Source organism: Bombus terrestris, chromosome 2 (assembly GCF_910591885.1).
Source record: "Bombus terrestris chromosome 2, iyBomTerr1.2, whole genome shotgun sequence".
In the NCBI taxonomy this organism is placed as follows: Eukaryota; Metazoa; Arthropoda; class Insecta; order Hymenoptera; family Apidae; genus Bombus; species Bombus terrestris.
Window position 1 is genome coordinate 7,582,524 of NC_063270.1, and position 14,741 is coordinate 7,597,264.

Genomic DNA, 14,741 nt, shown 5'->3' on the forward strand with positions numbered 1-14,741 from the left:
TTCGAAGTTAGAGTGTGATACGTGCAATATTCTTTCTTTCCTCAAAAAGTATCTAAAATTACCTTACATATGTACGTGTTACAATGAAATATAATAAAATATTAGCTTCGTTTTATCAAGGCCGACTTTTACTTTTTATTATATTTTTTTGTGCGCTACAGATACTGCCGCGTATAAAGAATTTCAAAGGCAAATTGAAATTAAAGTGTGACATTCTTATTTCGGAATTAACGTATCAGTTCATACGCTAATGTGAAGCACATAAGTCCATCGATATTAATGCACTTTATACATTTTTTCCCCTTCTATACTGTGATTTATGTTACACGAAATTTTTATAATACACGATCGTGCAGAAAGAGACATAGTGTTGCGTACAATCTACGAAGCAAAGTAGGGCAGACAACTATGTATACACAAGAAAGTAATCGTAAAGGAGCCGAATAAATATGCCTCTTTTTCATGAATAATACCAATATATTTAAAATACATTGTCCGAATCTTCCAAGCATGTAAATACATGCATAGTGCGTTAATTTTTACCAATGTAATTATACAACGATTTTATTGTGCTTTGGTTTGCAAAAGCCATAATCTTATTTTTAAATCTTATTGTATTAATTTATCACTGGTATATACATGGCATAGTTAACAAAAGCAACGTTTTCATTTGTTTATATCTATAGATATATGCTTATATTTGGTATTTTATCCAGCTCCTATCCGAGACAGATAAACACAGAGAAACATCAAAATCACATAAAAAAAGTGAACGATAGGTAGGTGGTGGTGGTGGCAGTAACATGAGGAAGGGGTGACTATTAGAGAACATTCGGACTTTTTTACGTAGTGATCAATTTTAATGCAGATCAATCCCCAAATTAGTCTTGTGTACAATCAAACTATGTCTTAGTATTCGAATATTTCCTAAAAAAATTCATTTACAGAATGATTAAACAATACTGTGTAATTATGTATATAAAAATGTTTAGGTGAAAATGCGAAGAATTTTGAAAATTATATAAATAAGAAGCAATAGTTCACGTAGAAGTTGTCTAATAATGTGAAAATCATTTTATAATGTCTAATTTGATAATTAAATGTCACTTCAGTACATTGTAATATTTTTGCTAATTTATTTATTAGTAGAATATTTGACATAATACTTTTATACAGACGGTATTGAGCAATCGTGTTATCACTATTATAGCATAGTATGTTACACGTTAAGACTAATTTCTGAAAAATATAAAAATTCCGAACAGATTGTTTGGGTGATCATTCTGCACGTAAAACATTATAAATAGGAACATAGATCCCGATATGTACTTATGTACTTACAGTTTAAAGTTTCCTTGCAATTCGAAATTTTACTGTTGTTATTGGAAAGTCTTAAGTTTAATATTACAACTCAGTTTTGAGAAATACAAGTTATTTTTTATTCCAAATGACTTTCCATACGAACAGACAAAAATTTTCATACTTTATACTTTTATATTGTAGTAGATTATCCTGTATAATTTTAACAATAAATTATGCAATTAAAAGACATTATATTTTTATACATAGATAGAAATATCATCTTACAACGTGGTGTAAACCATGCTATTATAATTATCGTGTAAATTTAAATTACTTTCCTCTTTTAAATATTATCTCTCTTAAGTTTAAAGTTTTTTAAAAATCTCGACCAAAAGTTTAATTCAAGATATTAATTATATTTTACTTTAATTTATATATTTACATCGATATTCGCATTTTTTGAGATACCATCAATCTGTTTGATTCGAAACTGCTTATTAAATATTTTATGTAAAATTTATACATTAGCTAATATAATATCTAAATAACATACGATGCGTAAAATTGTTCTCTTATACTCAATTAGTAATATTTTGCATAAAAATTTATCGAGAAATTAAATCTTTTATCTTTTTTAAAGTTTTATCATTTTATGTAACTTTTCTAGAATATTGTAATTAGAAAATTATTCGAATACTAAACGATTGAATTACAAAGGTATATGATAATGTATAAAATAGTTCGGTGTAAAGATGGAACAAAACACTAATTCATCAGAAGAGACGTGATCAAAGCATGTGTGTAGAAAAAGCACAGTCAAATGCTAATAATGTAAGTCTTTTCTTATACCGAGTGAAACATGAGTTTATGAAAAATACATAGAGAAAATTCAAAATTACCGTACCTTTGCTTTCTTAAAAACAACGTATCTGCTTGGTATTATAATAAAATACAAAAAATATATCGTATTTAAATAGAGCATTCAGAATCCACAACACGATCAATTCTTTTTATCAATTGATAATTCATCTTACTGTTACTTCTAAATTATTAACATTCTACATTAAAATGTTGATTCTTATTAGCGATGTTTCATTTCATGTTAAATATTTTAAAATTCCCAGCATATCGAATCACGTGTTCTTTTTTTTTTTTTAATCAGAATTTAAACAAGGCAATCTTTTTAATATTTTAAATTCAAAGTTTCGTTTAATATATGAGGTTGTTCGAAATTATTATTTCTATTTTATATTAGATTTAATTCGATTGTTGTTAATTTTAAACAGTCGTATCCGATAATTCAATTAAGTAAAATGTTGGCAATCAACGTGTTGCTGATTCAGAAATTATTTATTTGGTGTACATTAGTCAATGATTTCTTAATGTTATATTACCAGAAATTACATTTACATAATATAGGATTAGAAATCAATAAAACAAGAATTGTGTTGAAATTCTGAGGAAAGGTTAACTTCGAATATAATCCTTCGTTTTCGCGATATTCCTAACTTGTGGGAAAAACTCTCAGGTTTAACTGAAGTATCTTAGCAAAAACTTTAATTTATTTTGTTTGAACATACTTTTATACTAGTCTATTTATCAGCTAAAATTTAATAAAATACATATAAATTTTTATAATACATATTTTTTATGACATTCTATATTGCATTTTATTGTACATGCAAGGACGCGTCAGTGCATTATATTACTGTAATACACATAAATCGCATATACATACATCTTATAGAGCTACCGAAAAGATATTACACTTCTATAAGTATTCGACATAAATTATTTTAAACAATAGTTTTCTTGATATATCTCATATAAATCACCGTAATATTTAACAGCTTGCATATATTGCACAGATAACGCAATAGGTATAAACGAACATATATTATGTATGTATATGTAATAACTATCTACAGGTATAAACAAAAAATACTGTGAAGAACAAATAAAAGACATTTGATTATTCAAATTATTGAAATTTTAATCCTATCTAAAGATAAGATTATCTAAAGATAAGATCTGAAGATCCTATTGAATTCAATGTAATATATTCTTTATAGAGTGTTTGATAAATGGAAAGTTCCAAGATTAAGTAATAAAAACATCAAATATCAAAATGACTCCTCGTACATTGAAATTAATATTGATTAAGGAGGGAATGAGATATTTAAGTAAATTCGTACGATGTACTATTATGTTCAGATGTTTCTGCCATTGATCTTATAATTATTTTATACATATATGCACGCATTAAACCTCGAAGTAAAAGTTAGATACAATTAATATCTTAAGAACATACTTTTTATATTATTTATCGAGAGCTATATTGATATTAAAAGAGTAAAAATTGAATGCGTGTCTTATACAATGAATGATCGAAACTCAATAATTAATTATGCACATTAATATTCTATTAAAGTACGAATCATTTTGTTTTCACGATCGAGAAATTTCACGTTTATCAAACACAAATCTTCTATAAGTAGGAATTATTTTTCCCTTCTTGTAATCTTTCCACAACATAAACCATTGTTCGTATATACAAACATATCTGTATTAACAAAAAAAAAAAAAAGAAATGAACAAAAAAGGAATGCTTACGATAGCAGCAGGTCTTTACCTATGAATTATGAAGTTTCGAAGGAACTAAAGATCTGCCATGCATTTACCGAATGAATTGTGCAAACGATACAAATATGTCTAATAGTGGACAATCTACCCTTACTTCGCAGTGTTGCAATCGTTTATAATAATGTTATAAGTAACGCGCGATAAATGCGAGAGTTATGAAAATTATACGTGATCTCTACCGCGCACATAGAATGTAAATGAGTGCATGTAACGTTTAACTTGACATTAGATATCCTAACATATTTAAATATGTTGCTAATTATAAATACATATGGTTATGATCAGATAACCGTATAGAATAGGACTCAGCGATAGGTTTCATTAAAATAAAATATATAAGAAAATTCCACATCAAATTAATTACGTTTTCTGATTTTACTTTTTCATCGTTTGTAATTTTTAAGTAAATTGCGTGTAGAATTTTTCCGGCATCCTAAATACAAAAATGCATGTCATATTCTTTGCTCTTTCTTATGCAAGTTACACATTCTATATCCTACCGTATCTTGTTCCATACATTTTAATTATTTCTTAATTTCTTATTTTTGAAAGGAATGTTAATAAGGATGCTGTAGTTGAATGCACAGTGTAATTTTCGTATTAAATAAATCGTAAAATATCGCTTGGTAAATTACTGTTTTCGCAAATCAGATTAATTTAACGTGGAATAATTATCAAATCCTATGATATCGAAGAAGTAAAAATATAATTTTGAAGGAGGGAAACGAAAGAAGTAAGTCGTAAGGTAAAGAGCGTATGCGTAAAATGCAAACATATAATAAGAAAATGATAAGCGTACCTTTATCCTAGACACAGCTTCCTCTGCCTGACACATACGAGTCGACTTGGTAGGTTCCCCTTCGCAGACGAGTTGAGTAGATCCGAGGTATCTGGCTCGGAACAATACTCCTTCGATCAAAACTGAAGAATCGTTGAGAAGAGCTGAAACGTTCAAAGAAACGTACCATTTAGACTTCTCACGCGATTTCTTCTTGTTCAAATTGCCGAACACCAAAGAATAATCAAACGATGACTGAACGAGTCTAATTGAAGACGCGCGTATTGCAACAGGAACGCTTCCCATCAAGGTTTCATAATTTTTTAAATTGTCTGTTAACGTTATATCCATATCTCTTGTTAATCAACTGTTTGCTTGATGTCGTTTTCTGATCTTTTTTAGTCTTCTTACAAAATTACCAATTCTTTCTTGTTTCGTAATTAAGTATCAAAATGGTTCTGTATGCGTTAAAAGTTTTGGTAGAGCAAGCAAGTATAGTACAATTTTGATGTTTTTCATAGTTCTTTAACATATTCCGATAATGAATACGTTTTCTGGTTGATTTATTTAATTTATTATCTCTTTAAATTCAACAACTAATGTCAGGTATGGAAAATTGGTATCTGTTTGAGTATATATGTTTCATATATGGATATTTATTCGTATCACATAAATCTTTAAATTATAATTATCAATTATATTTAATTAAAACAATATAATTTCCTTTCTTAGCACTTCTTATTCTCAATATTTCTTATACTCCATAGTTGATATCTTGTAATAGTTCTTCACTAGTTTCAATGGATCTAGGCTTGATCCGAAGTTTCCAATGTTGTATAACTAATATACATATACAATTCAGTTACGTAATAAATAGATAAAATGATTCCACCGAAATAGACATTCTTAATTTTTAGTTTTTTCTAACAAATCTAACATCTAAATAGATTATAAGTACATCACAGAAGTTCATTTCATACAGTACTGATCAACTTCCATAAATATTCTCGGAAAATGAATTAGATCAAATATTTATCAGCCGATCGGATATTATCAAGCTATCTGTCATCTTATCAAAGGGTTTAAAGAGATACAAATTCATGCCTTCCAAACATGCAGTGATGTTAATGTTTATAAACCAGTTAGATAGTTCGCTTGCTACAGCAAAACTGTTACGTAAATTGAAAGCAATGTTGTTACTTAAGTTATCCATTAGTAATCTTATTTAGTATTATTAGTAATCTTATTCTTATTCCTTCCAAATTTATAGAAACAGCAAAATTGCAAACATAATTCTTACAATCTTCAATCATCAATGTAAAATCAAAAGTTGCGTTATATCAGTTAAGTAAAATGAAGAGCAATTTTGATTAACTTTCCACAGTTAACTGATTATATTGCAAGTTCCAAGTTTGAAAGAATTATAAATTTTACTTTAAAATACTTACCGAGTATATCCAACAGGAATGCAGCAAATGAAAGACACATTTTATACATTTATTAGTATGTACATAATTTGAAAATAAATAGTTAAAATAATCAAAATAATAGAGTTAGGAATATTCTTTAGAGCTTGTTTTGAATCGACTATAGAGTAAAATCATAAAAGTAACATTATCTATAGCGCCACATAAACTTTAATATTATTGCAGAGGATTAAATAAGCATTAATTAAGCTTTTTTGCTTTTTTAATCTATATCATGCATCAAATAAGATAAAAACAATTAATTTCATACACCTTTAACTTATGAAGTTTTCTAACATAGCAATGTTATCTTAATTTTCTAAAATATTTGTGATAAGCGATCTTTTTTCTGATTCACAAATATTTAACATAAAATTTTAAAAATAATTTACAAAAAGTGCACACACATACATAGTATCACTATATTTCTATACTATTTACAGCCAGAAAAATATATCACATGATATTAACTAACATTCTTCAGTGAGTGATAAAAATTATTGTTATATCACTTATTACAAATATTACAAAATTATTACAAAAAGCAATACTAAATAATGAAGTAACATGTACTTTGTATGTATTCGCAAAAAGTATAGAAATAGTTTTCATTACCTTCTTTATTTCTGCTTTTCTTCTTCTCTTCTTTTTCCTATTAAACATAAAAATATTTGCAATTACTTCACTACTAAAACAAGCGAAAATTCATCATACAATATTATGAATACGTGCTTTTGCAAATTATATTTTGTACCACTTATCAAAGCTTCATTCATGCAATAGTTTTTCAAATCTAATTGTCTCGATAAATAAGTTTTGAAGAAATATTTATTGCATCTAATGTATAGTTAAATAAGTTTTGAAAGACCTTAACCCGAACCATGAATCTCTTTTTATAAAATTAATAATTAAATTAAACTGTATGGATTAAAAAATACTGTATGGTTGTATATACTTTTTATTTCATTGCTTCTGTATTGTCTAGATATCTTAATATTGCAATATTGTTTTAAGATTGTAATATTTTTCAAAATGCAATCTGAAGAAAAAAAAGAAAAATAAAAGACTGAAAAATGAAAAATAAGGTAATTACTTTTTTTTAATAAAACCGTACTTAAAGATTATCGTTACCATCTGGCTCTACTTTATTTGCATTATGAAAATAACGAAAACTGTTTTGAATTTGTTAATATGCATGCACTTGTGACGTACTATGTAACTATTTATCACTACTTCGTGTTTACATAGTTTGTAAATTGCATTGATATGTATCTCTTTAGATTAGTATATTATACAATTCATATTTAATCACCGAAAAGGAAGAAAAGATGGAAATTATATATGAGGGGTTCAGAAGCAAACCAGTACAAGTCCATTAGCATTGAAACCGAAATAAAGAAAGTTTTTACAATTTATATGGTTATAGATATAAATATTAGAAAAGAGAGATTCTAATAAAGATGCAAAAAGCGATTTTTATTATAAGATGACATACGAATAAGCTTAACCGTAAGAGAAAGAAAAGGAAACGCCATGATTTTTAATAGAAATCAGATTAAATCAAAGAATTGTGACATGTCAAATATTTGTCCAGATTATCACTTTCGAAGCCACTGGCATCAAAGTTCATTTGATTTGCCTTTGATATGAATGCCAGTATTTTTTCATTTATTGTGGGCAAGATTCGATAAAACCTATGGAGTATAACGTATCAGATCAAACATGTGTTTCTTTTTAATTTCTTTCGTCAGTCGATATTCTGGACTTCGGATGCAATGTGGCTTTTCTCATAAAATCTCATAAAATAGAAGATCATTCTGCAAACTTTCTTTACAACAAATTTTGTTAATTATTTAGAAAGCTGCCGCCACATTGAATTTCTATAACTTTTTAATATGTCGTTAAGGGCACGATTCTAAGCAATTTTTTTCTGTATATGTAACCTCCACTCGATCTCAGTTTTCGAAATATTCGCAGAACCTGTCGGTATCGTTACAGTGAATATAATTGGGCGCCCGTAGCAATGTGCGTTAGTTTGTTTGCGGACCGCCTGGCTGGGTCGGATTTAAAAGGCTAACGAAAGCCTAAATCTTATCTTTTGTTTATACGTAGCATATATAAACGAAGGTTGAACGAGGTTAAGTATTCCACGGATCTTTCGTATTACAGCTTCGTGCACAACAGCATATTAAAAATGATTACCCTTAATGGTCAACGTTAGGTTCGAGTTAGTCTTTAAGATTTGGTCGCCGCGTTATGACTAATATAATTTGGGTAATAATAACAGAATTATAATTCATACTAAGCTTTATATTTTATTGATATTATCCCGTCGGAACAAATCTTCGAACACATTTCTTGCAGCTTCGCGTATGCAGTTGTGAATAATTATTTCGATTCGTGAAGTATGGTACAAAACAACGAGATTAATGGTTGATGGATGTAGACTATGTCACAGGTATACGCACATAGGTAGAACTCACTGTAGTGGTAGCGACAGTTTTTTGCAAATACTAAAAGAGTCCAGCGGTAACATGCAGAGGGAAAAGTTGTTTAAAATTTCTACAATATTTTAAAAAATCATCGAAATCTAGGACAGCATTCCTAAGTAATTATTATCAGGCCCACTATCAGGAGAAAGATAATTTTCTGATAACAAAAAGTGCGTATTTTCATTTTTTGTCTCTCACGTTGAAATTATTCTCTAAATAACAAACAACAAAGCGTAAACTTAACGCGACTTTAAAGTGACTTACATTGATCGTCCGCTGAATAATTTTGACCTGTAACTCAGTGGTCGACATAAGTACCGAAATCTATGGTATATCTACATATAGAAGTAGCAACTTTATCAATTGGAATATCTTAATAATAAAATAGTTTTTGGACTATGTAACTCATTTTCGGGGAAAGTTGGACTTGCACTGATTGATTTCTGAATCCTCCATAGAATGGTCTCTATGTATGTAGTGGAAGAAATAGCAAATGATGTTATTGATTAGGAGGATTGTACTAAGATTACAAATAAATGCAATCAGTTACTCTAAAACTCGAAATTTTCAGAACTCAAATATAAGGTATAAATATAGATAGAAAACTCCCAAAAGCATTATAATTTTACAGAACACTTATTTTCGAAATTAATAAAATAAAAAAACAAATCCTTTTGAAAAACATTCATGAGAAATTATTAATTATTTTATGAATATCAAAATATGATATACAATTGTAACAGAGAAATCTACCTTTAATTTTTATTTATTTAATAATAATAATTTAACTTAATTAATAGTTTAATTAATAATATTTGATAATATTTAATTAACAATTATTTGATAATTATTTAATTTTTAAATAATGAGAGATTTTTTTTTTTAACAAATAATGAATAACATGAGGATTGTAGTAAATATATCAATTGGTATTTGTTGTTTGTTGTTATTTAACTGAATATGTTACTTGCACTAATGGTAATAATAAATGAATAGAAAAGAGAGTAGTAGCAGTATGATTAGTAGCAGCCATAATAAAAGAAGATAGGTTGATGAAATGTAATTGAAGGGGCACCTTTTTCACCTTGTTGCTGGATTCCTTGAGACTCTGAGGGGACGAGGGAGAATTTTTGGCTGGAGTCTTCTGTGGACTTGTTGAAGGTTGTGAGGGAGTAGTAACATCACAATCGGAAGGCGGAGCTTGAATAACGGAAACTACTGGAGGAGGTGAAATAGAGGCAGAAGCGGAAGTGGATACACAGGCTGAGGTTGAAGCTAAGGGTTCCGAAGGTGCTAGCGGGCTTTCTACCGGAACGACACTCAGGCTTTTCGGGGGAGTTTGCTTAGGAGTTGGCACTTTTCCACTCATCGGTGGTAACATTGTCCTAGTCTTAGGCTTCCTCCACCCCTATGTAACACCAATTATATTTATTATGTTAGTCTGTTTACCCTTAAGATAATACCCCTACACAGATCATGCACTACCTAAGGCATATTTTTTATTTTCTTTAATCCTTTATTTAGTTTAACGTATTCTGAATAAACTAATCTTTATACATTATAATATGTTTCTTCGCAGAATACACGAGAAGGGGACGATAAAGATCGAGAAGCTGTGAAATAAATTAAAATATTTTCCGTGTAAAAATAACGGTTAATTTTACCTCAACAATTTTTTCTAATCGTAAATAGTATCTTATTCAGTTAAATGATATTTTATTGTTATTAAATTTATTTATTGTTAAATAACATTATTTTATAATTAATGAACTTTATTGAACTTCTCTTAGATATTGCAGAATATTTTAAAAATATTTTCTGTATTACTAAATAAAGGATTAAGACCATTGAACAATTATATGTTATCATATCATCAAATAAGTTGTATAATATGAGAATTATTAATCATTAACGAATAAAAGAGTTTTGTTGTTGATATATATAGGATATTTGAAACTGATTTGTCATAATCACAGCATTTTTCTACACCCTGAATCCTCAATGTAACCTTGACCTTGACGTTAAAGATCAAATTTCTTTGTTGCATCATATTCTACTTATCGTGAAGACGAAAGGTATCCAAGGAACCGTGGTTCGCAACTCGATAGTTCTCTTGAAAAAAAAAAAAGATATGTTGAAGTTCCATTAATTTTAAAACTTGCTTTGCAATATGCTTATGCACAATTGGCAGTTAAATACAGGAAAAGTAGCATTTATCGTCACATATGGATATCCCAAATCCACTATTATAAATTCGATATCTTCTTTTTTTTTCTTTCTCGTTAATTAGCCTTTCTTATTTCCGAAGTCGCATTTCTACATTCCGACTAAATTTCTCCCCAAGATCACGCACTGACTTTGACGATAAAAAAATTGTTGAATCGATCGATGATGCTGCTCCATCTCATACTAGCCAACCGGTGCATCAATTTTCTTATCATCTAAAGTCAGGGCGTAATCTAGGAGAAAAATTGATTTGGAATGTAGAAATACGAGTCCGGGGCTGCGAGAGAAAAGAAAGGGAAATATGGAATTTATAATAGTAGATCTGGAGTGCCTATGTATGACAATAGATGCTACTTTTCCTGCAGCTGACTGTACAATGTAAGCAAATTACAAATAAAGTGAATTTAAAAATTAATGGAACTTTAACATTTTTTCCCCAAGAGAACTATTGAGTTACGATTTACGATTCTTTGGATACTTTTTGTCCTCACGATGAATAAAATACGATGCAACCAAAAAAATGTTGACCTTTAATATCAACAAGGTCATGGTCAATTTTGCGGCTACTTTTTTGCAGATCTTTGACAATTCAGAGGCAATAACACTGTGATGCTCGTGACAAATAAGTTTCAAATACCCTGTACATAATTATTTACTAATAAAATACTGAATCAACAGATACCTTCTAACATAGAGTATCGATAATAATAATTTGTACATACATATATTTGCGTGGTTATATATGAAAAGTAATATTTTTAATACAAAGTATTTTGTTAATTGTATAATCCGAATTATAAATGGCAATAATAAAAAAAACTTTACTGAATAAATGATAAATATCGATAAATTTTTAATTTTCATTATTAAAGGTTAAAATTATTAAAAATCTTTGACAGAACCTGGTTCAACATTTGTAAGGACCATATTCTAAATTGCTGTAAATGTTTTTTTAATAAATATTTAGAATAATAAAAATCAACAGTAATTTTTAAATACTTATTATTTTAAAAAAATAAAGTTAACACGATAACATAAGAAGATAACTGTAATAATAAAAAAGTGGAGAAAAGTTAAAGTTCGTACTAGAAAGAAAGCTGTACTATATGTACTCGGTATCTTTGATTAGATATTATTTTTTAATATTATACATTTCGCCTGCAACAAAATACATGACGATTTCAGTTTATATGTATAGTACATATACGTATACTGTTATCTTTAGAGGTGTGTTTTAATTTTACTAATTTGCGCGAAGATTATTTCGTTAATTCATAAGATTGTGATTTAAAAAAACCTTATTGAATAATATTATTTTATTATTATATATCTTACCTTGTCGTCGTAAAAACCCTGGTCGTCTGTTCTTTGCTGTCCAAGTAAACGATCAGTTTCGAGGTCAGTATCTGCCTCTTCTTCATCTGGACCCTCCTCGATTTCAACATCTGCTTCTTCACCCGTACGACGAACTTCCGACTCTTCGCTATTATTTTCCACGCAAATTCTCCGCCTGCCATCCGATAGACTACATTTTAGTTAGATGTTCTTAAAGAACAGTAATTACATCTCAAATACAAATATGAATGATTAATTTATTATGCAAAATAGTTTCTTTTTTACAATATTTTGTATTCTTAATATTTTTATTTTACAATAGATTATCGAGACTTTAAATAGTACAAATATTATTATAGCCATTTAAATAGTACAAATATTTATATAAGAAAATATTCAGATTAAAAATTTATAATAATGATGTCTATAATAACTAAAATAAATATATGTATTTCTGTCAATAAAGAATACTCTGTGGATTGATGTGTATGATAGTAACAATAAATACTATTGTAGAATAGATAAAATCTTACGTTATAAATTATTTATGTAAATATAAAGATGTTTAACAATACACATAATTCATGTTTGTAATTTTTATTGCTCATATCGGGTATTTTAGTGCAAACTTTAAAAGAATGAAATATGATACTGAAAGATTTTATTTAAAATTTTGAAAGAACGAGAGAAATAGCAAAAATACTAATATATAACATATAAATTAAAATTCAAATATAATTGCTGTTGCCTTAATTCGTATTAAAAATATACAAGTATTTGCAAAACAAATAAAAGAATACAAATTTTAAAAAAAGGAAAGTGAAATACCTTGGTATCCAAATAGGACTGACATTAGGTTCAGCTGGTTCTTCTGTAGAAGATTTTACAGGTAAAGTCTTAGTCCTTTGCAAAGCCATTCTAATGTCTTTAATAGCAGCTTCAACTTCACCACCTATTTCTAGATTAACGCTTTGTCTAGCCTGAGGTGCTGGCGGTGGCGGTGTGCCAAGAGGATCCAAACCATCAAGCTGAAGCTCATTTGTATCATACGAATTTTCTTTCTTAGGAACAAATAGATCAGGCGATGAAGTTTTTAAGGAATGCAAAATATCTTTGCCGACATTTAAGCCAGAGAGATCTTTCCCAATTGAATCATTCTCCGTGGTAGTTGGATGAGTACTATCATTAATACGACTACGTTGAATAATTTCTTTTTCAATTTCATTAATTTGTCGCTTCATCAACATCACAGTTGGATTATTATTATCAGTATCACTGGCATGTCCACTAGATAAGCCATCTTCAAGAACTGGCATGCTAGCATATATTCTCAATGAATCTGAATTATTTCCTAAATCACCAACTGATCCAAGAAGACCACTAGCTGGTATTAATTCATTATCCATCATCATTAATGAAACTTCACTATCGAGATCTCCACAATTACTATCGCAATCAGTTGTTTCAGGACTCAATGTAAAATTGCGAGAGTGCCCAACTTGCAATCCAACCTCTGTTTCTCCGAGATCCTCACTACTTCCAGTACCTACTGAGAGGTCTAAGAAATTATTTTCATGTTCACCAGCCTGAAAAGAGACGAAATACTAAAATTCAAGTAAATATAACTTTATTTTAAGTGAAACGATGCTATGTAATATATTTTGGACTTTATCTTTTTTTTATTGTAGATCGATTTTTGATGATTAACTTCAAATTTGATTAATGGCTTATATACAAATAAAAATTACTATATATACACATTTAGAAATTTGTTTGTATGAATATTCTTACATTTTGTGGAAAATCTGCTCTTTGCTTCTTGGGAGATTCGTGAACTAGAACTTCCTCCGTTGTTGGTGGACCACTAGCTAATCGTTGACCAACATAAGCACTTCCTCCTTGTCTCCGCAGTTCATAATCCAAGTCCTTGAGAAAAGAATATGATTATAAGCAGTAGTTCGAAATATAGTTACCATCATAAAAAAATCAATTTTAGTACAAGCAACAAAAGTCAGAAAATGCTTTTTAATGTAAATCATGTGCTAACATTGTAAGATAAAGTTACATTAAAAGAATTAAAAGCTTTAACTAAGGCATAAATAAACTTAAAATGTTTATAGTATTAAATGTGTATTTATGTAAATATTACTTTTGTCGATTATAATACATATAAAATAAACAAAATGTTGATACCTGAAATGGGAAAGACTCAGTACTGTTTTCCTTTTCTTTTGTTGGTGGTGGACATTTAAAGAATTCCTCAAGTACTTTTCGAGTTTCTGAGAATTCATATAAATAATCAAATGTACTACCACCAGACGATACCAGATTGCTTATATTATCTGTGGGTATAGTTGATGGTTTTAAGGAGTCTTCTTCTTCATCTTCAATTTTAGGAGACGGAGGAGAGGCATTTACAGCTTGATCATCAGAATAATTTATATTTGTTTCTACCACAGCCTTTTCTACGATGATTTCTGCAGAAGTATCCTCCTTCTA

General features: G+C 28.7%; 1 protein-coding gene across 12 annotated transcripts in view; it reads right to left on the reverse strand.

The window, feature by feature from the left end:
• LOC100650027 overlaps window positions 1-14,741 on the reverse strand; it is a 36,736-nt gene that overhangs the window by 11,323 nt on the left and 10,672 nt on the right. For 4 of the 12 annotated variants that reach the window (XM_048413839.1, XM_048413856.1, XM_012316427.3 and 1 more), the window contains exons 7-13: window positions 14,436-14,738; window positions 14,034-14,168; window positions 13,071-13,828; window positions 12,243-12,432; window positions 9,757-10,089; window positions 6,805-6,841; window positions 4,745-4,887 (exon numbers count right to left, since the gene is read on the reverse strand). In XM_048413839.1, the coding sequence (XP_048269796.1) occupies window positions 4,745-4,887; window positions 6,805-6,841; window positions 9,757-10,089; window positions 12,243-12,432; window positions 13,071-13,828; window positions 14,034-14,168; window positions 14,436-14,738 (1,899 nt within the window). The remainder of the gene's footprint in view (window positions 1-4,744; window positions 4,888-6,804; window positions 6,842-9,756; window positions 10,090-12,242; window positions 12,433-13,070; window positions 13,829-14,033; window positions 14,169-14,435; window positions 14,739-14,741) is intronic. The other 8 variants (XM_048413846.1, XM_048413862.1, XM_048413860.1 and 5 more) reach the window with 6 other exon arrangements.